Source organism: Amaranthus tricolor, chromosome 8, assembly GCF_026212465.1.
Source record: "Amaranthus tricolor cultivar Red isolate AtriRed21 chromosome 8, ASM2621246v1, whole genome shotgun sequence".
Classification (NCBI taxonomy): domain Eukaryota; kingdom Viridiplantae; phylum Streptophyta; class Magnoliopsida; order Caryophyllales; family Amaranthaceae; genus Amaranthus; species Amaranthus tricolor.
The window spans coordinates 19,298,754-19,325,185 of NC_080054.1; the positions used below are offsets into that span (position 1 = coordinate 19,298,754).

General features: G+C 33.9%; 3 protein-coding genes across 4 annotated transcripts; 2 read left to right on the forward strand and 1 right to left on the reverse strand.

The window, feature by feature from the left end:
• The first annotated feature begins 2,537 nt into the window (after positions 1-2,537).
• On the forward strand, positions 2,538-11,758 carry LOC130821021 (polypyrimidine tract-binding protein homolog 3-like). The gene is made up of 15 exons (XM_057686619.1): positions 2,538-2,733; positions 3,024-3,102; positions 3,213-3,284; positions 4,171-4,247; positions 5,252-5,330; positions 6,363-6,495; positions 6,583-6,647; positions 6,730-6,779; positions 6,887-6,928; positions 7,903-7,957; positions 8,164-8,221; positions 8,310-8,323; positions 9,911-10,015; positions 10,113-10,256; positions 11,058-11,758. The coding sequence occupies exons 2-15, from the start codon at positions 3,046-3,048 to the stop codon at positions 11,445-11,447; spliced, it is 1,341 nt and encodes a 446-aa protein (XP_057542602.1). The 5' UTR covers positions 2,538-2,733; positions 3,024-3,045; the 3' UTR covers positions 11,448-11,758.
• A 3,405-nt stretch (positions 11,759-15,163) lies between these two features.
• LOC130821022 (60S ribosomal protein L3-like) lies at positions 15,164-18,473 on the reverse strand. Of its 2 annotated transcripts, none has more exons than XM_057686621.1 (6): positions 18,330-18,473; positions 17,414-17,511; positions 16,759-16,869; positions 16,327-16,631; positions 15,752-16,161; positions 15,164-15,615 (listed from the first exon to the last, which is right to left on the reverse strand). In XM_057686621.1, exons 2-6 carry the CDS (start codon positions 17,496-17,498, stop codon positions 15,351-15,353), a joined length of 1,176 nt encoding a protein of 391 aa, XP_057542604.1. In that variant the 5' UTR covers positions 17,499-17,511; positions 18,330-18,473; the 3' UTR covers positions 15,164-15,350. The 2 variants fall into 2 exon arrangements, with proteins under 2 accessions (XP_057542604.1, XP_057542603.1); XM_057686620.1 differs by having other exon boundaries at positions 18,262-18,344.
• LOC130821620 (uncharacterized) lies at positions 18,306-25,862 on the forward strand. Its single transcript, XM_057687408.1, has 4 exons — positions 18,306-18,412; positions 24,877-25,291; positions 25,370-25,666; positions 25,764-25,862. The coding sequence occupies exons 1-4, from the start codon at positions 18,306-18,308 to the stop codon at positions 25,860-25,862; spliced, it is 918 nt and encodes a 305-aa protein (XP_057543391.1).
• Positions 25,863-26,432: the final 570 nt, after the last annotated feature.

The following is a 26,432-nucleotide window of genomic DNA, read 5'->3' on the forward strand; positions in this document are numbered from 1 at the left end:
GGAAATGTCTATATTTTCTTCTGACTCATTTTAATTAGATTTCCATATAAAATTTCCATTATTTTTAATTGTGTACTCTGTCTTTTGGTTGTTTCAAAACAAATTCAGCCATACATTACTGTATAAATTGCTTAATATATGATGTAACTATATGTGTGAAATTTTAAATGTAGCTCTTAATTATATAATAGTAGGAAAAAATAAAAATCTATTAAATTTTCATATTGAATTAAAATTTAATAAGTCAATTATTTTTTTTTTTTAAAAGGCATCAATTAAAATTTTTAAAAAACTCAATTAGTGTTTGACACATTATGTTTTACTGATTTTAAATTTTAGTTTATTTGTTTTGTATTTTTAACCTGAGATTTAGTATTATAAACGCATATGATTAAATTGTGTAAATATTTAATTGATGTAATTATTAATTATTTTTTTAATTAAAAGGATTGCAATTTATACATTTTTAAACCAATAAAAAAATGACAAATGGCACAATTATTCTAAGTTTGCCACTTACTATTATACGTCAAATGATTGTATGATTAGTTTATGAAAATAAAAAATTCGATTTAAATCGTTCATTTTTCTGATCCTTCCCTTTTCCTACTCAGTACTAGATATTTTATTAGAAATTTAATGTATAACCCTGGATTTTTTCACGTAGTAAAACATTTTTTTAATCCACATGTTGACATTGACCTTTCAACGTTTTCACGTATTAGACAAGAAGAAAAAACTTTACGTCATTTATTAATGACTTCTTTTCAGAAAAAAAACTAAATCTCATGATCACTTTAATTGACCACACATTTGAAATCCAGTCGAAATAAGTACGTTATTTAACCAAAAATTTAACATTTTGTTTAATTACATGGAAAAGTTGAAAGGTTAAGGTCACTATACGAATTTTAAAATACATTTTTGAAAAAACCAAAAACTCAGAATCATAAAATGAAATTTTTTTTAAGTAATAGTTTCAATAACTCAAATTTGTTGCTTGCAGTCATTTGGTTGGATATTTAAGTGGTCAGTATTGTTTTTGGGTAAATTTGACCCATTATGTTAAACAATTTTAGTATTTATTACCAAATAAAGTTTAATTTTCTCTTTAATTTGTACTAAAAGGACTTATGTAGGAGCTTTTTAAGTGATATGATGACAAATATTGATTTTATTGGTTCATAATATTAATGGAAATTCTATATAGTCGCATCGAACTTTCATGAAACGTGAGTTCTAACATTTTTGTAAGATTTTTCCATATAGTAACATCTAATTTATGCACTATTTAACTGATCAACATTATCCGTTAAATTCTTGCTAAGATGTGTTTAATTCACTATTTTGATGTTTTTACCTTACTGAGTGTTGGTTGTTATCTTTATAATTTTTCCTAAATTATTTTTATGCAACACAGCTAGCTGTCTTCCTAAACGATTTTTCTACCATTTTCAAACACCATATTATTCATTGAAAGCTACAACGGTAGAAATTAAAGTCCTCAATGCTATCAAATGTTGTAACAATTTTGTTTTCTTTTAAATTGTTGACATTTCTGACAAAAGATGTCTTAAGCACTATTACATTAGTCATAATATTCACTTAATGTACTTAACTAGGATTATAAAGTTCAAAAGCATGTATACACATTACATTTAAGATGCATTTCAAGCACTAATACATAATTATACAAAATGCATTTCAAACAATAATACATAGTTCCTAATCAAGACTACATTTAAGATGATGACTTCAATTAATACATAATTACACAAAAGATGATGTATAAGTGTTTGAAATTAATAGATTGTATGATTTGTGAAGCATCTTAAATGTAGTTTTGATTAGGAATTATCTATTAGTGCTTGAATATATGCACCTTTTGTATAATTATGTATTAGTGTTTGAAATGCATCTCAAATGTAATGTGTATACATGCTTTTGAACTTTATAATTCTAGTTAAGTACATTAAGTGAACATTATGACTTATGTAATAGTGCTTAAGGCATCTTTTGTCAGAATTGCCAATAATTTGAATGAAAATAAATTGTTACAATATTTGAGAGCGTTGATGATTTCAATTTCCACCATTGTAGCTTTCACTCGAGTAGTCGAGTGTTAGTTGAAGATTCGGGCATCATTAATGTCAAGGAAGAATATGGTGTTTGAAGATGGTGAAAAACTGAAAATGGTGGAAAAATCATTTAGGGAAGAAAGTTAGTGGTGTTGCTATATTAAAATGGTTTAGGATAAATTATAAAGACAACAACAAACACTTAATAAAGGTAGAAATGTCATGGTGAATTGAATTTAAAATAGGCGAGAATTTAACTGAAAATGCTACGTCAGTTCGATAGTGCATAAATTATTTACTATCATGTGTAAAAATCTTACAAAAATGCTATCATTCGTATTTCATGAAAGTTCAATTCTACAACGTAAAATTTTTCTAATAATAACAATAAAAATATCCGAGAAATATCCTTTATATTAATCTAATTTAACTGTTCATTCATTGATTCATTACTCTTTTTTTTTCACTCTCATTACACAACATTACATGATTTCATAGGGCTTTTTATTCCATCATCTCTTCTCCCTCTTCAACTTTAGAGGAGTATTACTTTTTTTTTTCTTTCTATCTTGAATAAATAAGTTTGCAATCTATTCTTTCAATTCAATTTTTTTTCAATCTACAAATCAAACCAATACCTAAACTCCCCTTCACTGTAAGTTCTTCTTTCTCTTTTTTCCCCCTTATTCTTGATTTTATTGTTGAATAGGAAATACATAAGCTCATTTCTTTTTCTGGGTTTTCATTCTATCGATTGAAATAATCATCTTTATGTTTCAGTGTTTCTTGCAAATGATTTTGATGTGTTTCCTGTTTGTGGGTTTTTGATGTTAGATGTTTTAGTGATTATTAGTGACGAATTTGATGCGTAGCATGAAATAAGATTGAATCTTTTGATGGAGTTTTTCCAAATTTATCTGAAACTGATGGCTGTTGTGATTGTAGGCTATAACAGTTGCTGTATAGGATGTCTGAAACCTCCAAAGTCATTCATGTCCGCAATGTGGGCCATGAAATCACAGAGGTAACATTCATTTTTTGGAGGGGGAAGAACTTTTCTGAATGTGGGTTTGTGGATTTGTGGGTCATTTAGTTTGGAAATGACTTGTATTTATGATTGAATGGACTTTACAGAATGATTTACTTCAACTGGTCCAGCCATTTGGGTCAGTCACCAAGCTTGTGATGTTACGTACCAAGAACCAGGTTATTCTCTTATGAAGTATTATTCTTTGTGGGAAACTCTAATTAGACGAGATATTATCATATTAATGGAATTTTCAGCTAATATTTCACCTCTTAAATCCCATAAAATTATGTGTATGTTGGATGATTCTCATGCTCTCTGTAATCTTTGATATAGGAAGGTTATAATGGTTAAATTAATCACAAATGCTTACAAATGAAATTGATGACACCTTTTTCTTGACAATTTGTGTACTTGTATCCTTTTAAAATTGCAACAAGAGGTGTTGGCTCAAGATTAGGGAGTGGTATGGACATTTGAAGAATTGTGTGTTTGTTTTGAAAGAAAGAACAAATATTTGGATGTGAATTAAAGAAACTGAGGATATTTCCGTAAAAGGAATGGATTAAAAAAGATATGGCAATTTCAAAGGACATAGGGAACATATATGTAGTATATGGGGTAGTCCTACTAAACATTGTATAGGACTATACTCACTATCTTTATAGAGGTGTATCAAAATAGTGTACGTGACTATTACTATTTAAAGAAGTTAATGTTTAGCCCTAAATGAGAAAAAAGGGTCCTCACTTTAGAAAGAGTGAGGTAGCTTTTTGGTACTTTGTATGCAAGGAATTTTCTGAAATTATGCCCATTTCGTTCAAAATTCTCGAAATTCCTAGTACATCGATCGGGAAGCATCGTGTTTTTATAAATTCTTTGTCGAAGCTTAGAGAACTGTTACCGATAATAGTGGTTTCGCGTTACCATTGGTAGAGACTTATGGTCCTTGTAAATAACTATAACAGTAGCAATATTTCATGTAAAACTGCTACTGAGAGTAGTGGTTCTAACTAGTTTTTTTTTGCGACCTTTCATAACAAAGTAAATGCTGTTTTGTTGTAGGCACTTTTGCAGCTGCAAGATGTGGCGGCAGCAATTGACTTGGTGGATTACTATACAACTAATCAGGCCAATGTGCGGTATGTTGTTTTTTGCCATCTTTTTTTTTCAATTCTTTTTTTAGTATACTATCTTCTTTCAGTTCTTGAGGTGTTTAATGTTGGTCAATGGTGAATTTCTGATGGCTCACTATTCGTGTATAGAAATGTATATAGGCAGTCATCATCACTAGGCATTTAATATTTTTAGTAGTTGGCTACATCGAGTCCATCATCAATAATAGACTTGTATTATGATAGACGTGCTGCGAAAAATTACCTTTTTCGCTATCTATTCTTCAAGTTGCTGATAATTTTCTTATTTTGCAATAGTGAGGAACTTTCTGTTGTGCTGTGCCCTTAGTTCCTTGGCTAAATTCAGGAAGAAATGGGTTATGAGGAATTCTAGCGAGTCAGTTGCATAAGTGTTGTGAGAATATAATGAGAGGGTTACGTGGGGATTGTTTTAGGCTATCATGAAAGAAGTATATTGCAAGCATTGATGCAATAAATAGAAAAAGTGAACTAAGGAAATGATTATTGAGATTCGAAATTGCCTTTGTGAACTCTAAAAAATCAGCCCTTGTGATTTTTATGAAATAGGCCTCCCTAGCTCTTATTCCAAGTTAATTTTTATGCTGCTTTATATGACTGAATTTTCGATTGAATGTTTAGACATTTGGGAGCCTCTCAAAAGCTTGTAACTATATCCTTCTTCCATTTTCTATTCCTGCTTACCTTCTCAATTTTCATACTTTCTCAAACTCATTGGAAGTCCATTACAATCTTGTTCAATATTGCTAGATCCTTCGCACTAGTTTCAATCCCTTTGTCCACCCTTTTGATTTTGAGAAGTCAAATGTCGTTCTTTAAAAAGTCTTATGAACAAAAGTGTATAATAAAGTTAGAGCGCAACTATTTACCGTTAGTGTCTTCTATATTTCAGAATGAAAGTGTCCATCTCATTTTCTAGAGCTGACTTTCTTTCTTTCTTTTTTTTTTGCGTCTTTTGGAGTCTAATTCTTGACCTTATCGTGTTTTCTTAGGGGCCGGAATGTTTACATGCAGTTCTCTTCCCATCAAGAATTGACAACAGATCAAACTCAAGGGCGTAAAAGTGATTCGGTTTGTTCCTTACACAAAGTTTAGTCAGATATAATTGTTGTGGCAAGTTACTTTGGCTTCTGCTTGCTTATAGTTAACATTTTGTGATTATTCGAAGACTGTTATTGTTAGGCCTGTGAAAAAAAGTTACTCTGGCTTATGCTTGCTTATAGTTAGCATTTTAGTTGCTCTTACTTGTGGAGCACTTCACTGTTTTACCAACATTTGTTGTAATGTTCGTAAGGATATAACCTTTGAGTCTTTGACACCTTTCATCAATTTGAGGTACAGTGAATTGGCAAGGTATTTTTTGATTTTTTCCTACCTTTTTTAATCAAATACTTTACAACACTTTTCAATCCCCTGATTTTCTTAGATTCTCTAGCGATACTTGTGCTACCATAATGAGTTGATTCCTTTTCGCTCGAGGTGTGGGGGCTTAGTCGAGGAGATAAAAAATGCAGGGGATGTGGTGATAAAGGATTAGTAAAAAGAAATAATAGTTTCCCGTTTAGTTTAAAATAAATCTCTCCAGTAAAAGCACAAATGCAGAATTATATGCTGCGTATGTTGATGTCTTGTTCATGTAATAGGCTAATAGATAGTATCTCATCCTCTTCTTCATTCCTTGTGATCTTTGCTTTCATTTTACCTCTCCATTTCATATGATCTGACTTTACCTTCTGTTGGGTGAGTGGTAATACCAAAATTTATTTATGTCCAAGTGAAAAACAGGATTGGATCAACGAAAACAAAGTTAGCATCTTGATGCTAAACTTTGATGCTCGAACAATCATGATGTTAATAATTTTTATATCATGCTCTCTTGTTTGTACGGAAATGAAGAGTTTTGGTCACCTTAAGATGCTTTATGATCATGTGGGTTGCTTGCTTCTACCCTGTTTGTGCTTTCTTCTTGGATTAAATTAAATTTTATTCCTATAGCCAAAATGGGAAACTATTGTCCTATGAGAAATTGTGCCTGAAATTTGGAAGTATCATACAAAATCATGTGTGATTGCTTCAGTGGCAAATTTTTTTCTGTGACGGCAGGATGGGCAGCCCAATCGTATTCTTTTGGTCAGCATACATCATGTCATTTATCCTATGACAGTTGAGGTTCTCAATCAAGTTTTCTCTCCACATGGGTTTGTGGAAAAAATTGTTACATTTCAGAAGTCAGCTGGTTAGTTTCTTTATACTTTCATGATGTAGTTACATTAATTGCTTCTTCACTTGACATATCGTTTTGCCTTCCTGCACTATTCTGTAGGTTTTCAAGCTCTCATCCAGTACCAATCACGCCAAAGTGCTACTTCTGCAATGAGTGCCCTTCATGTCCGTTATCTCTGAATGATTTATGAATACTCGATAAATTATCTGCATGTGTTTTTAATTCTCTGATTTTGCGGGTTTGCAGGGACGGAATATATATGATGGCTGTTGTCAGCTAGATGTACAATACTCAAAGTAAAGTTTCACCCTTCTTACCCTCATAAAATCTGATTGCTGAATACACATTACTTGAAAATCTGTCTAAGATATAATCTGATATATATTGTTTCTATATGTTGCAGCCTTACTGAGTTACAAGTGAACTTCAATAATGATCGATCAAGGTTTGTTCAACTAATTCTTGAAACTTTCCATAGTTGAGATTTGTGGTTTATTAAAATAAATATCTAAGATTCCCATATCTTTGTATTTTTCGGACACTTACTGTCTACCGAAATAGCAATGTGGGTCAACATTGTAAGGCAAACCCGTTTCGAACGTAAACTATTAAAATATTTTTGTGTGCATCTATTTTTATAAATATACTAGATGAATTCTCATGGTATGCAAGGTTTTTCGAGTTTGAACTTTCCATATAACTTAGTTTTAATGATCATACATTTATTAGTGTTCAATTATATACAAAATATGTTTTGAAATACTACTAAATGCATCATAACATAACTATGACATGTTGAATATTGAATCTATTTAAAAAAGATGAACGCGAATACATGTTCATGAAAAATACTGCAAAAATGTTTAATATGAGAATTCGTTTTGAGAAGTTTAGTATGTGTGATTTATAACCATTATAATCGTTATTTAAGCTATGCAAAATACTGCAAAAATGTTTAAAATTGTTTTATTATAACATAATTGATGGAACACTATCTAAATGATGAGAATACTTAAATTTTCAATTTTTTAAAGGTGCTAAATTTATCTAAAAATGATAATATTTCACTAAACAAAAGATTATATAGTACTTTATTACACTCAAACTAATTTTTTGATTAAGTTGAAATGTGTCAACTTGGCTTATGTTTTAGTTATTAATTTTTTTTGCATAGATGAATAGAAGTATACGGTAAGGTAGAAGAGCACATAAAAAAGGAGAATAGGAAAGTAAATCAATGAAATTAATATATGAATTGGATGTAATTGATTTGTAGAAGTCAGAACCCTTATTATATGCATGCCAAACATTTATTTCAGATAATGAGCTTATTTTCTCTGATTAACATACGATGTGCTTTCTGTATAAGGTAATTAATTTGATTGTTCTGGCTAACATTTTGCTTTCTCGAATGGGCAGAGATTTTACAAACCCAAATCTTCCTTCTGATCAGAAAGGAGGCAGAGGTTCACAAGTATGTATTTCTTTCGCATATTTCTTGTTTGGTTTATTTTGCTATGGGAAATCTTCCAGCAATCTATAATCTAAAGAAGTCACAAAATTCAGGAGAGGGTCATTTGATGATGAACCTCTAGTAACCAGTGCTTATCTAGATTCATTGACCGGAATGATGCTCAAGTTTAATGTGTTTTTAATTGTGAATGGTTTTGTTTGCAACAGTCTGGTTATGGGGATGCAGCAGGAATGTATCCATTCCCAGCTACTGGAAGTGGTGCAGGTGCATAATAGTATATAATTTTTGTGTCTATTTATGATATCTTTTTCTGGAATTGATTCTAATTTGGCATTTATTCTTTTTGTTGCAGTTCCATATGGACAGGTTTGTGTTTCTTCCACTTGAGTGGAGTTGCTACATTGAGTCATTGATAAGTTGGATATTTGAATTATTATTGAATTGCTTGATTTAAAGTAGAGTAATATAAGATTTTTGCTGTTGATATGATTTTGGGGCTTTGGCTAATTCTCCTTGTCCCCAAGAATTTGCGACAAACACACTATTGCACGATTATCAAGAAAATGGTGGAAATTGTGTGGACGAGAATAAAAGTGAGAGAGTTTTACTATAACAGTAGCGATCGCGGTAACAGAACGATGATGCGATTATCATAACAACAAAGTTTTGGTCAAAAGCATGAGATATCGCTTGACACGGTCCAAAACTCATTTTTTTACATCTTTACTACACGGGAAATATCGGTTCGTTTTTTTCAAAAACCTTTACAATGCTACCGATGCCATGGAGAAAAGATAAGGATTATAGAAAGTGGCGAGACATTACCAAAATAGAAATGTTGAAAAGTAAAAGGAAAGGACCAAAATAGAAATATGCTGACAAATTATAGGGCCTGATGCTATTATCTTAAGAAAGAACTATTCTGATAAATCTCTTAGCGAAAGACGTTTTTTTAACTTATTGATGGCCTAAGTTAGCAAGCTTTGAAGCCCAAATTGTATGCTTGTAGTTTTTGTTTATGTACTAATTTTTTGATTTAGATTTCGATGACATCATGATTGCTTATATTCTTACAATTAACGATTGCGAATCAAATGAAAACACTTGAGAAATGAAAACGTTAGTGATAAGGATAGTTGATATTCAATGTTTGGAAACACTTGAGAAATGGAATGGTAACACTTGAAAGCAAAGATGAAAGGTAGGGACTCAGTGAAAAACTGAAGGGAGGAGAAAGATCAATTGTTACTAGTGTTAGAGGAGAGATAACAAATGAAGATATTAGTTTCCTTCTTTTAATTGAATTGGTTGATGGTATTAGAAAACAAACAACCGGTGATAGATTTTTTTTTTATTTTTTATTTTTTTATTCCATTTCCGCTCTTAATATTTGGCAATCCAAACATGGACTTATTGTGGAAGCCTATATAACTCTTATGTGAGTTTTCTTTAACATCCCTCTAGTTTGACCAAAAAGCTTTCACGTACTTTGTGAGTACTACGTTTCCTCTTTCTTAATTGATTATGTTATCGATAAAATTAAATGAACAACTCCACGTACTAATAAAAGAAATATTGAAGTTTTTCCCCTTTTTTTTTCAAAACTTGGTCATTTTATTTTGTGGGTTTCAGTGTGCTAATTAAAATATTGCATTGCAGAGTAAAATGTAGTAGTCGTGTTAAAAAGGTTTTGATTGAGAAAAATGAAATGTGGCCTATTGTTTACTTTTGAAAAGGAGCAATAAATTTTAGGTAATCGCTAATACTTGATACTATGACCAAGATGGCTAGCGTGAGACAGGATGGGGATATGTTTGAGTTTTATTTAGAAGCTCATCTGCGAAATGTTTTCATCTAGTTATGTTTATATAGTAGTGGATATGTTGATCGGTTTGTCCTTTCCTTGCCTTGATGTTCTTTCCTTTTTATTGAACTTTATTTTTGCCTCTGCAGATGGGGCATGCTGTGGCCATGGCAGCCTTTCCTGGTGGTCTTCCTCCTGGTATTAGTGGGACCAATGACAGATGTACTGTCATTGTATCTAATCTAAACCCTGATGTAAGTGGAAATGCTTCCTTTCTATGTTCATTGTTCATCATTATTTTGCTAATTTAGTTCTGGTTTTCCTGATGGTATGTTAAATTTTGTTTTTCAGAATATAGATGAAGACAAGTTGTTTAATTTGTTTTCGCTGTATGGCAACATCGTAAGGATCAAGCTTCTACGAGGCAAACCAGATCATGCCCTTGTTGAAATGTCCGATGGTTTTCAGGCTGAATTGGCTGTTCACTTCTTAAAGGTTTGCTTTTGAATATGGGCTAATGGTTTTATATCAATACACTGCTACTTGCCTAATTGTTGTTGGGCATTATTTCCTGGTAACGAAGTTGCACGCTTTTCTTCATTGTTCAAAACAAGTTCTTAGCAAAATTGTAGATCAACGTTGACAATACAGACCAATTACAATACTTTTACACTTGACTTGTTTGTGGTGTTATATATGCAACTTTTTGGGAAGCTAGCCTGAAATCGAAAGCGTATTTGACTTGTACTCCTATGCCCCTCTTAGATTGCTACATTATGCACATTTAGAGGTGTTCAAAACAGACCTAATGATCCGACATTTACTTGACACTATAATCAAACCCGATTTGACCCGACTTGAAAATGGACTAACAATTATGTAAAAACCAACATAGACATAAGACAAGATTTTGAACCGATATTTGACCCAAAATCGATCAGATCACCCAAATGAACACCTCTACGCACATTGTTGTACAAGCTTTTAAAGAGAAATGTAGCAATCTCAAAGAGTACGTTTTTTGTTGACTCCATACTCTTAAAAGGCAATGCATATGCACTGTGGGCTTTGGCATTCATTGAGAACTAGTGTGCCTTTACGATATTAAGAATCACCGTTTTGAGTAGTGTTTTATTACTCGTTACAGCATTACTCCAAAAAAAGCCTTGTTTGTAATGGAATAATATTTGATTACCATCTTCTATGTATGATTATTGCAATAAGTTGTGATGTCAAAGAACTGAAGTTCACCAAATGTATTATGGCTGAACACTTTCCTTCGCTTATCTGATGTAGGGAGCAATGCTGTTTGGGAAACAGATAGAGGTGAACTTTTCCAAGTACTCTAACATAACACCATCTCCAGATACCCGAGATTACCATAATTCAAACTTGAATCGCTTCAACCATAACGCAGCAAAGCACTATAAGTATTGTTGTTCTCCCACAAAAATGATTCATCTATCCAGTGTCCCCGAAGATGTGACTAAGGAGGAGATTATAGAGCTCTTGGAGGAACACGGAGAGGTGGTGAGCACCAAGCTTTTCGAAGCAAACGGGAAAAAGCAAGCCTTAGTTTTATTCGAGAACGAAGAACAGGCAACCGAGGCTCTTGTTTGCAAGCATGCCACTTCAATTGGCGGGCCAATAATCCGCATCTCATTCTCTCAATCCCAGAGCACTTGAAAGAATTCGACCTCTGGGAAGAAGGTTTTGTGTTATTTATGACCTTGTACGAGTTAAACTTTTTTGTTGAACTTTCTCATTTTTTGTTTCGCCTGGTGAGAGCCTCACATAATACATCATGTTTTACGATAGAGCTAATTATGGTTTGGTTTATGAATGCTATTCATATTTTTTCGTGCTTTACGTTGGGTGACTTTCTTGTAACATACATAGATGTGGCTATGTAGGTGTTCAAAACAGCGCTTGTGTACTAAATGGATCCTTGGGAAGGAGATATTGAATGTTTATTTGGCCGAATGTTCCTTTTTCAACTCGGACTTATAACGAGCTACTCTTGTGAGAGACTGTCTCTCGGTGAGACGACTTTAAAACAAGGAGTGCATATGCTAATAGTTGGGTATTTCATCCCATGTATGGAGAACGTCTTATGGCTCTCACAAAATTTGTTTCTTTTTTGTAGTAGGGAGGGGATCTAATATTAGATTTATTATCATGGGATGGGGGTTGTAGATTTCCAACTGCCTTTTTGATTAACAATCACTCTATGCATAAACCAAATATAGTTTTGCTCTAGATTTACGAAAATAGCTGCTTGCTATCATTTTTGTATTAAATAAAAGAAAAAAAATAAATCAGAAAAAAGAAAACAGCACATCCCCTACCTAGCACAAAAAATCTCCTTATTTTTCATTTGAGCTTAGAATCGTTGGCTTTTTAGTAGTTTTATTTTTGGAAATTACTTACAATAATTTTTTCTGTATTACAACAATTATAATTTTGTATTAGTACAATCGCAGTCATTGTCGGCAATTTTATTAAATACTTTTTACAAAAAATTGTTGGTAATGTCGACAATTCTACATATTCTAGAACGAAATTCGACTTTTTAAATTTTATTATAGAGAAAATTTATAGTGTTGATTTTTTATTTATAAAGGAAGTTGTCAACAATTATGTGTTTTGTTATTTCAGCTGAATTTCATGCCAACCATAACCTCTTGAGCCAAATTCAAAAGGATTCTCATCAATAGTCTCGGTCCCATTTTCATTAGTTGTAAAGGGATTCAAGGTCAGATCTAGTCATAGATTCCTTGAATACATCAAAAAGTGATTAGGCTCCTGGAGTCTAAATCCTGACAACCAACTACTCAGATTGCGATGGGTTACAAAGAGAGATGTATTGTGCGTTTAAAGAACATATCTTATTGAAGAAAATTCATTAGAATCTAGCTTGGACAAGACATGGCGCTCTTCACCATGCCTAACAGGAGAAGCTGAACAAGAATTCACAAGTTCCTCCTGCAAAGGTTGGTTGACTTCAGCTATCACTTGGAGAGCCTCACCTCAACTTCTAGATAAGACCTCAACATCTCCCCAATAAGTTCCCTTGAAGGCCTTTTAGATTATATACGAACTAAGGGAGTCAGTTAAACATCTTCAGTCTTATCTTTCGTCTCCTCTTCCTCGACTACCTTCTCCTAAAGGTAGTTGGGTTGACATCCCTCTTACTGGCCTTGGTTGTAAGTTTTGGTTTTGATCCCCAAATTCTTTGACCCAAGCCAAAAGGTTGTACCTGCTCCAAACGTTGGTACCTTCATCTTGGACTATACCTGATGTCCTCAATGCAGACTTAGTATCACCATTGGATTGTACGCCTTTATCTTTGAGCTTAGCCTTACATGTCCTAGGAGAAGAATTTTCAAGCATAAACCCCAATGAGAGGTCAACGAATGGAGAGTCTTCATATACATCAGCCTCCCCAAGTGTTGGATCAGGTCCCAAATACCTGTACTTGGTGTCACCCGGCATCAAATCTGCCGAATGTTATAAGAATGCTCTGCTAGGAGTTGGTGAGGTCCACATAAAATTCTGGACTTTTGAAGTATAAGCCCTATAAGAAATATGAGGACAAGAAGGGATCACCAGTTAGGGGATGGATCTCCAGCACTTGCCCCTAAGGGAGCTTCCCAACTTAATCCAGCTGACACTAGTGTTAGCATCCGCTGTTACAAGGGAAAAAGATAGAAAATAGCAAAAATATTCATCCATAAAATAAAGAAAGAATATCCTACCAGACAGAATAGGTTGATAATGTACACATAAATATAGATTTGCTCTTCTCCAATCCTAAAGTAGTTGTCAATATAACATTTATCTTGCTGCACAAATTGTGCCATAAATGCAATCATTGTGTCACGATCTACTTTCTTGAGTCTTGAATCCTTAAGCTTTCATTAAAGAAAGGGGTTTCTTTGATGGTAAAGGAAGAGAGAAAAAATTAGAAAAACTTGAGAGTTTATGAGTACATTAATTACATGAGAAAAGAGAAGTGTTACTCATCTCTAGAACCAAAATTGTCCATCCGGCTTGGCCGAATCCAATGAATGATTCCTGATCAATCATATTAGTATTGGATTGAATAGGAATTTGAAAATAGAAAAGGAAATAGGAAATCCTGGTGACGTGACATTATAGACAAAAATAACCTTAAGGTATTTGCTATTGTAAATACTAAGTCTGCTCAACAGGTACACAATTATTATACACATTAATAACATAAGTACAAACATTCTCTAAATACTATATTGTCATTCAGTTCATTAGATCAATTATTGTTTTTCATTTATTATAGGCTTACGCCATAAATAAACCCTAGTATTATAACTCCAAGTTAAGAGTCACAGTGCACTTAAAATTGGACTATATAGATACTCCACAGGTTCCGATACTGAATTGAGCATCAAAGTCGATTTCTAGAGACTCTTCGGACCCTTCTAACATCTGTTGGAATGTGCAAATTACTTACTGATATTACTCACTAGTTACTGCTACATTGGCTAGGATTAAATAATAAACCTCACAGAAACATTATTATCATTATCCCAATTAAATTCAAGTCTAAATATTATATTGTCATTCAATTCCTTAGAGCATTTCTTGTTTTTCATTTAATACAGCCTCATGCTATAAATTAAACCCTAGTATCGATCTCCAAACAAAGAGTCATGCACTTGAAATTGGACTACCTAGGTTACAGAGCCGTCTTGAAAAATTTGGAGGCCCAGTACTAAATTTTTTTTCTGCGTCTTATTTATAGTAAATATATATTCTATTAATAAACTTAACATATTTCTTTTTTTATTAACTTTTTCATATACGGAAAAAAGAACGGCCCTGTGCAGCCGACCACTTCGCACACCCTTAAAGACCCCTCTGCCTAGCTACCCCACAGAGATTGATACTAAATAGAACATCGAAGTCTATCCTTAGAGATTCTCTCCGAGCCGATTACTTCATGGTGTCACTCAGTCATCACTACATTACATTAGCTAGGATTAAATAATAAACTTCACACCAACATTATCATCATCACCCCGATTGAATTCAAGTCTGCCTTGAACCAAGTTGTGTCCATTCTCATGCATAACACCAACCAAATGTAGTAGTATCTACGTCCTAGTATCAAAAATCCAATACAAGCTTGCTTTTGTTGCATGAGGACTCCAACTAGCTAGCTTTGAATCTTTGATCATAAGTTCCCACACGAACTGCAATAAGAACACAATTAATCTAGGGATATGACATAATAGGCTTAAATCTTTCTTCCCAACATCTGTAATTAAGCATAGGAACCCTTTTGCTAGGTCAAAATTACCATCTTCACTTAATGTAAGAAGAACAGAAAATGGCATGTAAAATACTGGGAGAACAAAAACTATCAAGTAAACCATCAATTACCAGCAAAACTTTCAATGTCAGTAGCAAAAATATCGCTTTAAAAAAAAACAAATGTATAGATGACAGATTACTCTTGATGGTTTGGCAAAATTAACTGGTACAAAACGGTAGAGAAGACACGTTCTGAATTCTAGAGGAGCTACAAGCATGACTGATACTACAAATTTAAGCCTTAACCGGCGCCTTATTATAGTACTTTTGTTTCTCTTCTTCAGTTTGGAAGCGACCATGACCAAACTTGGAGGATGTATCGATGAACTTGATTTTGATCTCTTCAAGGGCAAGACGGGATGTCTGCTTGAGGAGGGATTGCCTCAGGGTCACCACTCTCTTCTTAGGTCCAACGCAGCAGCCCTTAATCATGATATAGTCGTCTTTCACTAAACCATAATGAGGGAATCCACCCATTGGAGTAATGTCCTTCTCAGTCCTGGTTTATCATTTAAAAAGCAATATATTTACTAACATAAAAAGTACAAGAATGAAATTCAAGGTTATATGTTTCAAACTCTCCATTCACAAGAACATAAAATGAAAGCTAAACAGCAGCTATCAAACTTTCTAACCTGTCATACTCGGTCATTGCAGAGTGAGACTCCTGACCAGACTTTCCGAGCTTGTAAATCTTCTTGTTCATCTCAGTACGATGGTGGTAACCGTTCTGACCGGCTCTGGCAACTGTGTATGAAACTCTAGCAGGGTGCCAAGCACCAATACAAGCAACCTTACGCAGACCCCTGTGAGTCTTGCGGGGAAGACGGGTAACTCCCCAACGGGTAACAACACCTTCGTAACCCTTACCTTTAGTCACACCAATTATATCAATCATTTCATCCTTTTGGAAGACGGCATCAATTGGAATTTGTTTCTCAAAGAAACCATAGGCATAGTCAATCTTTTGGGCAATAGTGCCACCATTGACCTGAATTTCCATAAGATGAGCTTTCTTTTGCTTCAAGCCCTTCATCTTCCTAATCTGAGATTTTGAAAAACAAAAATTTAATAAAATCTCAAGCAAGCATTCCAAATTTTAAAAAAAATCTTCAGGATATGTTTACAAATCAACTTCAAGGTCCAAACCATGAGAGAAGTACAAAATAAAAAATAAAATAAAATAAGCCACCAAATACAGAGCATTTACCTGGTTGTGGGCCAAAACTCTGATAACAGTTGCATACTTCTTCAATTTTTCAAGCTGAGCCTGAATATCTTTCTTTCCCTCATCGCTGTTGTACTTCTTGGAGTATTTGGTGAAAGCCTTCTTCTTGGACTTGCACCAGTTCTTGTAGAACCTCCTCCTGAGCTCTTCACTCAAATGTTGGGCCCAGACAGTGTTCAATGAACGAAGGCCACGAGGAGTCTTAATGTAGCCAACAACACCGACAACCACCATGGGAGGGGTCTCAATGATGGTCACAGCCTCACAAGTCTCCTTCTTGTGAAGTTCTACATTGTAAAATTAACAGAAGACATGAATGAGCCATAGAATGAAGATAAGCAGCTAAACAATTGCACAAAATTAAAGATGATGAATATAGAAAACAAAAATTTAAAGTTCAAACGATACACATACTTGATCCAGGCTTTTCGACCTCTCTCACAATGTGAGTCATTCCAGCCTTGTTACCCAAGAAAGCAGTAAGATGTGGTGGCTTGCTTGGATCATCCTTGGGAAAAGCCTTTACTGCATGATACCAAAAAATTGAACACAACAAATGAGCTTGCTATAATTTTCTAGGCAAAAAACTATTCATACAAGTTACTGTTCTTATCATAACACAGACACACAGTGGATTTAACTGAGACTTAGAAGGGACCAACAATTAAATCTTGGGTGGAAATTTCTTTTACCATATCTTTAAGTAATCTATTATGAAAAATCCCTAATGTAAAACATTCATATGCATCCAAACCAGAGAATGAAAAATTTTGAACCAAAGCCCACTGTACACACACATCCATTAATAATTAATATGAACAAAAAATGCAATTTACAACACATAATTTCCAATTAAGCTATACGGATCCAAAAAGTTTAAAATCATATGCTCATTATCATCAGAGAGCAAACACAGTTTGAATTATAAAATATAATGAGAACTCACATAGCTAAGAATTACTAGGCCTAAGACCTCAACCAAAACAATCAAAACTGCAATCTATTAATGATAATATCTAACCTAAACCAAAACAATAACAAATATCCGAGAAAGGTGAATAACTTTAACCTTTTCCTCTGTGGCGAGAAGCCCTCTTCCTTGGAAGAAATCCAAGGGAACCGTGCCTTGGGTGCTCAAACTTTCTGTGCGACATCCTCTTCTCTTACCTTCAAATACAGTAACCAAAAAATCTAGATCAGTTATACTATCACAATATTACTCACTTAAGTTTAGCTAAATTTATTCATCATCCCAAACAAAAATAATCATTAAAAATGGAGGATACACATAAAAATCTAGGATTAAAACAATATATGAATTTCTTTTAGACAAATAACATAGCTGAATATATAGGTTTTATTCAAAAAGAACATCACAATAATGGAAAACGCCCATCAAAAACTAGGATTATATCAATATACATTAATTTCTTGTTACTCAACTAATTTAGCTGAATGTATACCTTATTCAAAACAAAAAAAAAATCATCAAACAAATAAACGAATACCCATCAAAGACAAAAATTAAACCAATATATAAATGTCTTATACTCAGCTAATTTTGGTCGAATTTATGCGTTATTCAAAACCCAAAAAATCATCAAATAAATGAAGAATACCCATCAAAATCTAGGGTTGAACCAACAAATATATTTGTTTTCAGAAACTTTGGCAAAATCTAATTTGCATAATTCACCACGCAGAAAGTTACTTTTTTAGTTAAATAAGCCAAACTTACAATTTGATAGAGAACGATTGAGCATTTCTAAAATGTAATGCTGATCATAATTAAAATAGAAAAAAGACAATAAAATTTTCAAGCAATAACAGATCCAGAGGAAAAATAAAAAGATTATGAACATTATCACCCGATGAAACAATTTATGAAATTAAAGCTTTGATCAACAAGTTAAATACCATCAACAAAATCAAATTAGATTGAAAGAAGAAATGAGAAAGAAATGTGGAGGCTAGAGATAGAGAACCTGGCGACTGCTGTAAATCGATTGCAGGAAGAGAAGCTAAAAACCCTAGACGAAAAGGGTATTTATATTGGGGATTATGGCTGGTTCTTCTGTTCCTTTTATTGGGCTCGCAGTTTTTATTGGGCTTAGTGGTTTCGAAACTAAAAATTTAAAATAGATAAGATTAATTATCAAAAAAAGCACAAAATAAGAGTGAAATGAACTTATTTCTATTTATAAGCGGCTATAGCCCCAGACCTCAGGTTCGGCACAGTTCGTAGTTATTAACTGCGAACAGAGGGTAACTGGTCAAAAAATGTCAAATAGGTTGTTCCCACTTACTAAGTGTGAACAGAGGAGAACCTGCGAACAATGCCGAACATGAGCTCTGGGGCTGTAGGCGCTTATAAATGGAAATAAGTTCATTTCACTCTTATTTTATGCTTTTTTTGATAATTAATTCTATCATTTCAAATTTTTCTTCGAAACTGTTGTATGTCCTCATTTGGGTCTAGGCCAATTTATTTATATAAATGGACTTCGTTGTGAGAGATCATTTTTACAACTACATAACAAGGAGAAAAATTAAAAAAATAAGCCATTTGAACAAAAATAGTCAAAATTCAAGCTTTGTGCAAACTTTAATCCCAAAATAAACGCCATTGTTTCCAAAGTTAGGGTTGGTATATACTCGCTGTTAATAACAGCGAACAAAGGCAACAATTGAAATTAATTCAAGTTTTGTTCGTTGTTAGTAACAGTGAACAGAGACTTTGGTCAAAAAGTCAACTTCTTTGTTTACTATTACTAAAAGCGAACAAAAGCAAACTTGGTCAAACCTTTGTTCACTGTTAGCAACAGATAATAAAGGTTTGACCTGCTTTGACTAGGTCTGTTTTTGTTCGCTTTTAGTAACAGTGAACAAAGATGTTGACTTTTTTTGCCCGCTTCCTAAGTTCGCTGTTAATAACAGTGGACAGATACCGAACATAGCTTATGATTCATAAACGCTTATTTTGGAGTTAAAGTTTGCCCAAAGCTTGGATTTTGACTATTTTTGTTCAAAAGGCTTATTTTTTTTTCAAAATTTTCAAACAAGGACAACTATTATTCTAAAAACAAGAAGCTCACATTTTTATTTTTTCTTTAATTCGTATCAAATTGGCTATTTAGCCCATATATCTAATGCGTCTCTGAAAAAGATCGTCTCTCACAACAATTTGTGAAACAAGGAGCCTATATGCTAAAATTTGTACAGCAAATCTCCTAAAAGATCATCTATTTTAGAGACGATTCTCAAGCTCGACCCAACCAATTTTCTGTATTTAAAAACAATTTTGCAAATAAACTTCATTCATGGGCGCGATTTTCAAATGAAGTAGAATTTCTAAGTTTACAAAACTTATATTTGGAAGCTTTTTTTTATTCAATCTTGCTATTTGGGTGATCGGGTCGGTTTCGGACAGGTGTCATTAGATTCAGTTGTATTTCGAATCGGTTATTTTTCGGATGCGTGTTACGGTGGGTCACACTCGGGTCAGGTCGGTTAGTCACGGTTTGGTTGAAGATCAGTTATTTGAGCTATCGGGTTAGCATCGGTTCGGTGTCGGTTGAAGTTCGTGTCGAGTACTCAATCGGTCTCTGAGTGTCATCGATTAATAATTGGTTTGGTTTTTCCGGGTACAGATCGGGTTCGGGTATTATTTTCTAGTAGAATTTAGCTACGTATTACTAATTACTATAGATCGAGTCAGTATCAGATTAAGTTGTTAGACATTTTTTGATTGATGATAAGATTTCCCTTAGCTAAGGCAAAATAGTTAAAATGCAAATCAGTTAGTGATTATTATTTTGTTACTTTTATTTGTTTGACTGTAAATTAAAATTAAAGTTTTATCATTTTTAATCTAATTTGATTAAAAATAGTTAAATAAACATTGACCATTGATTATTAAATCTAAATATATGAAACCATGTATGTATAAAATTAATTTATTAAAATTTCTATTACTTTATTAGATTAACAAATAAGATGATTGAATATGAGTCGATCATACCTCTTATTAAAATTGGTTCAGGTTTACAGCATTTCGATTAAAAATTTGTTCGGGTTAAGTCGGTTTTAGCCGGATCAAGTTCGGTTTTGAGTATGATTCGGGTCGGGTATGACTCAGATCGGTCACTATTAGGTTCGGGTAATCTCGGTTAACGGTTATATGTCGATTATAAAAATAGATCGCAGTTCGGGTTCGATTTTAAGATTTTCGGTCGTAAATCGGATCGGACGCAACTTCGGTTTGGATAATATCAGTTCGATAAACCTAAAAGAAAAACATATTTTTGGGTCGGTTAACTTTCGGTTTCGGTTCGAATTTTCAGGTCGGGTTACATTTGAACAACTCTAATTTGGAAGCTTTATTTTATTCAATCTTGTATATGTAAGAAATTGGATCTTGAAATTCTAAAATTGTTGGAAGGTTGGATTTCTAGCCATGAAAAAACTTTTAGGTTTGTACGCTTTATAGTAACAAATGAAGAAGCACCCATAACTTCTAAAAAAAATGGGGAAAAAATTAGATTCTAATTAGTGGGTTTCTTCCATTAAGGAGAGAGAAAAATAGTTTATCATCAAATTTGGTCAACTCGATATGTTCTTGAATAAAGATAAAAGTGATAGTTAATTTCTTTTGATTTTAATGAGTCATAATCTTAATGAGAGTAGGGGCCAAAGAAGGAGAATAGACAAATTTTTAATATTTAAAGACCATATGATTAGTAGTCAACGAGTGATAGTATAACGTAAGAGAAGTTCTCAAAAAGATGGAGAGAACAAAGGCACTTAGACTAGATTATATTCCAATTATGGTGCGGAGGTGTTTAGAAGTTGTAACACCTCGAGATTTTCTGACATCATTAATTAATGTTTAAATGACTTTTAGGGATTTTATAATTATATTAAATCAATTTAGAAGTAGTTTAATAAATTCCTTTCATATACGAATTTAAATATTAACATATAATTATATTAAAAATACGATTGCGACCTCTAAAATAAAGAGGTTCGAATCAAAATTATTATTTTATTTATACATGTGAGTACACAAAGGTAAGCCTCTTAGTTAGGTCTCGCAAGAAAATAAATCGAGATAAAAGTAAATAAATAAATAAACGTAATAATAAACAACAACAACAACAACAACAACAACAATAATAATAATAATAATAATAATAATAATAATAATAATAATAATAATAATAATAATAGCAATAATGAGTATAAAACCCGTGAAAACCCTAAATGCTCAAGGTAGCCGTCATTTCCTCTCTTCTCTTCCTTCCCTCCTTCTTTTCTTTTTTCTCCTCTCTCCCTCGCTACTGAGCAGCCGCCACCCCTGGTGCAACAGCGGGTAGCCTCCCACAGAAGCACCACCAAGCAGCGCCTTCCCTTCTCTCTCACTCCTCACGGTAGCAGCAGCGTCGCTTCCCACCAGCAGCTAGGCTGCATCGTGCAGCCCGTGGTCAGCAGCTAGGCTGCGTTTGGACCCTTCAACCACTGCAACCTTCATCCACCTCTTCACCATTTTGTTTTTTTTTACTAGTTTGATCTTTGTAAGCCATCTCCTCTTCTCCCATTTGATTCTTCTTATTTTCAATTAAAAGTTTATGAAGTTTAGAGTGTGATGCTGATTTTTGTGTTATTTTTTATTGAATCTTTGTGGGTAAGAGTGTGATTGATGAGTGGAACATATTTATAACTTAGGGTTTGAAGTATGATTAGAAATTATGAGTTGTATGTTGGTTGTGTGTTAGTTTCTTTGAATCTTACTATGAGTAATAATTAAAGGTGTTATCCTTGAAATTAGAAATGGTGTGGGCTTTCATGTTACATTTTGGTGGTGTATTAGTTATTGATTCTTGCTATGAATAATGGTTAAAAGTGTCATCTTTGAACATGAAAGGACTAGGGTTTGAATTTAGAGATGAAATCACTAGTAATGGGTGTTTATACTATATTTTGGTGGTGTGATGATTGACTAAATAACCTTAAAAGTTGTTTTAAGACCTAGTCGATTGGTTATTGTTGTGATAATTAGTAATGGTGATGATTTCGGTTGACTATGAAAGTGATTTTGATTGATTAGATTGGGAATAATAGTTACTAATCGTTGTGGTTTGATTGTTGTGAATTACAAATACCCTTATTAGGTTGTTATTGAAGTTATAGATACATGATATTAGTAAGCCAAGAGCATAATGTCAACTTATCGTTGATGGTTGCTAAAGTAATTTGTCGTGTTGTTTTGACTATATTTCTTAATAGCTTTGGAGAATGTAACAAATGATATCCCGATACGATAACTCTAAAATTTGACTTATCGTTATATTAATGTTATATTAAAATTGTAAGATTTAGTAGTGAATAGTTATTTTGGGTAACGCGAGCCGATATGCTCAAAATTAGTTAATGTAAAGAAACGATTCACACATACTTCTACTTTAAATTGATGGAAAGACTTATGTTGCGTTGAGTTGATGATTTTGACTTGTATTGAATGAGTTGTGTGCGTGCTAGAGTGATCGGAAACTCATGTTGAATGGGTGATGGCGGTTACTTGGATATTTAGTTTGGTATGTCAAAGTAGTTAAGGGAACTTATTAGTTCTACTCATAACTTATATAGGTGCCCATTTCGTAAGAGGAAAGTAGAGCCTTAGTTGGGGTGATTTTGTGACTTTTGATCGTGCAGTGACGCTTACAGGTACATACATGCAGTAATAACCCTTATATGCAATTTTCTTTAAGACATTATTGTTTATTTTGATAGTATGCATTGTATCGAAACTATGAAGTACTAGTGAGTACACTTTATATAAAGAGCTATCGACTATGAAATCCTTGCGCTTAGAATAGTTTAGAGAATGAGAGTGTTAATAGAAGGCGGGAACCACCCCCTTATTCATTTAAGAATTAGATTATGCCTTAATTGGAGTTTTAATTGGAGTTAGAATGACTCCGTTATAGGTGAATTTCATATTCTATTGAGTAGCTTAGTGGGTTTTGGCGCGCTGCTATCCCAGGGCGCTCATTAATAGTTGAGAGTGGAAGTTATTCCTATCTGATAAGGTACTAGATTATGATTAGCTGGCGTGACTCAACTGGATTATGTCCGGTTGTTTTAGTAGTCCCCTAGGTGAGGTTCGACGGGACCACCGTAAGGGGGGTATGAGCATGCTTGGGTCATTGGGCGCCGGGTGGCCGATAACGCCCCTTGACCTAGGTAGGACCCGAGAGAGTCGGCTGGAGGGGGCATGAGCTCATACTTTGCCATGAGCGTCGGGTGGCCGATAACGCCCTTGGCTGTGTCACTATGCCAGGAAGTAGAGAAAAGATCCACTGATAGAAAACTATTCAGTGATAGAAAGTTTATTCTTTGATCGAAAAGTATCTAATGATAGAAGGTTCATTCTTTGGTAGAAAGCTTACGCGTTGATAGAACGTTTACTCTTTGATAGAATAATTACTCATTGATAGAACATCTACTTATTGATAGAATAGTTTATGCTAGTGAGAAGTGTACCTAAGTTAAGTTACCTCAAGGGTATTACGGACTATGATCACACTTACCTTAAGATAGACAAGCCCTATAAGGTCATGTGTTAGGTATTCTGTTAATGCCTTGGTCGAGTTAAACTATACGTGTTTTGCAAGAGTTTATGTTTGAAAAGAGGAGCGTGAAGACCTGCATTCTACCCAAGAGCACATGGTTCGAGTTGGAAAGCACGTAATGAAATTAAGAAGTATAAGTGGCCGATAAACGGTTACTATCTGTGCTTGCGTTTTATGAAATCATCTTATGTTGTTTTATGATATAATGCTATCTAGTAGTTGGCCTTATTATATTTGATGCTAGTTATTGACGTGTACGTGTTTGTGTTTATGTTTGTTTGTTGATGACTTTCTATGATTGTCCTGCTATGACACATTGGCCTTTGGTCTAATGTCGAGCAGCAGGGGGATCATAGACAAGCGTAGCAGGTACTGGAGCTTCTTTTGCATTGCATTGCATTTGGGAAGAGTGCTGATAGCGAAGCACACCTTGTGTCATACCGCTACCTTTCGATTTTGTAGTTTTTGTTATCTTTTGTAAACCTTGGTTTTATATGTTTTTTTATGAGGCCTTGCTTCCTCCATCGCATATTTGTATTTTCGCTGCGTAGTTTATAACTCTGTATGGTTTTAAGGAGTTAAGTCTTTTTAAAACGCAAACGTCGACACTGGAACCACGATCCATGCTTGGCATGTTGATTTGAGAAGTCGGCGAAGAATTATTCTGCCGTGACATAGCTTTGATAGGCCGTTGGTGCCTTTACTTTATTAGTTTCTGAATTAACTTTTGTTTTTCTACAAAGGCGCACAGTTTTAAGGCAGATGCTGCCAAAATTTCCACTCACCTTTTTAAAGTTAATATTTAACGTTTATCTAAATTCTTTTCCTTTTCTTTCATGTAACACCCGAATTTCCTCCCGTCCTTTACGGTTTTGGTTTCGTTAAGGGGTCGGAAATTCAGGGGTGTTACAGAATGTATAAAAACAAAGGTGATGCCCAAGTATGCGAAAACTAGAGAAATCAAACTTGTAAGCCACATAATGAAATTGTTGGAAAGAGTGATAGAAAGGAGAATCAGACAAGAGACGGTGATCAAAGAGAACCAATTCGGTTTCATGCCAGGAAGGCCAACTATTGAGGCTATTCATGTTTTGAAGAGACTGATAGAAAAATATAGGGAGCGAAAGAAGGATTTAAATATGGTGTTCATCGACTTGGAGAAAGCTTATGATAGCCTACCACGACACATCATTTGGGTTAGTCTCAAGGCTCGAGGTATTTCATTAAGGTATATTGAGGCTATAGGGGATATGTATGATAGAGTTTCGATTAACATTCAGACACCTGTGGGGACAACAAAGTCTTCTCCAATTAAAGTAGAACTACATTAGGGATCTGCACTAAGTCCTTTCATTTGTACGGTCATTATGGAAGAGATTTCTAAATGTATCTAGGAGACAGCATTGTGCTGCATGTTATTCGCTGATGATATTGTGTTGGTAGCAGAAACTAAAGACAAAGTTAAAAATAAATTGGAAGAGTGGAGGGAAGTTTTAGAAAGTAAAGGGTTGCACATAAGTCGTACAAAGATTGAATATTTGAGATGTGACTTTAGTTGGACATCATCGATTGGGGAGTCAGATGTGGCCATTGGTGAAGAAGTTATTAAAAGTACGACTAAGTACAGGTATTTGGGGTCGACTACTCAAAGTGATAGAGATATTGACCGAGATGTTACTCATCAAATACAAGCAAGTTAGCTCAAGTAGCGAGCAGCCACCGGGGTGCTATGTGATAGGAAAAGTTTCCAAATAGGTTAAAAGATAAATTTTATTGAATGGCAATCAGGCCTGCTTTGTTGTATGTGTTAGAATGTTGGCCGAATTCCCTTTGAGGGATTATAAGTCCTGGAAAGGACACCGTGGAGTAAATAGGAAGTGTAAATAGATGAGAAAAATCCTTATTGTTGTGCAATGTCATCATTTCATCCATTTATTCTATGATTCTAATTATTATAATTCTTTGATTATTGACGTGTACATTTTGTTCTTGCTGTTTCATCATGACTTACTATGATGTTCCTTCTATGATACGTTTGATTATGGTCATTATGTTGAACAGTAGGGGGATCATAATTTGGCATAACAAGAATAAGCACTTCTTTTGCATTGCATTGGGGGAAAGAGTGGAGTACGATCATAACAATTGTTATACAAGTAGCCAAATGCTTTGTAGCTCTTATATTACTTGTAAAGTTTTTGGGTTGTGTAATTCTTTTGTATGGAGCCATGTGACTCCTTGTATGCTTCGTAGTTCCGCTGCGTGATTTTTGAATGTATGGTCGTAGGAATACTTCTTTATACCAGTCAAACCGATGCGTTAATACTGGAACCACGATCCGTGTTGGAATTGATGAATTGATGAGTCGATGATGGTTCATTCCGTCGCGACATAATGTTAGAGGGCTTTGAGGCCTTAGATTAGTTTAGTTGAATTACTTTATTTACCAATCTTTGT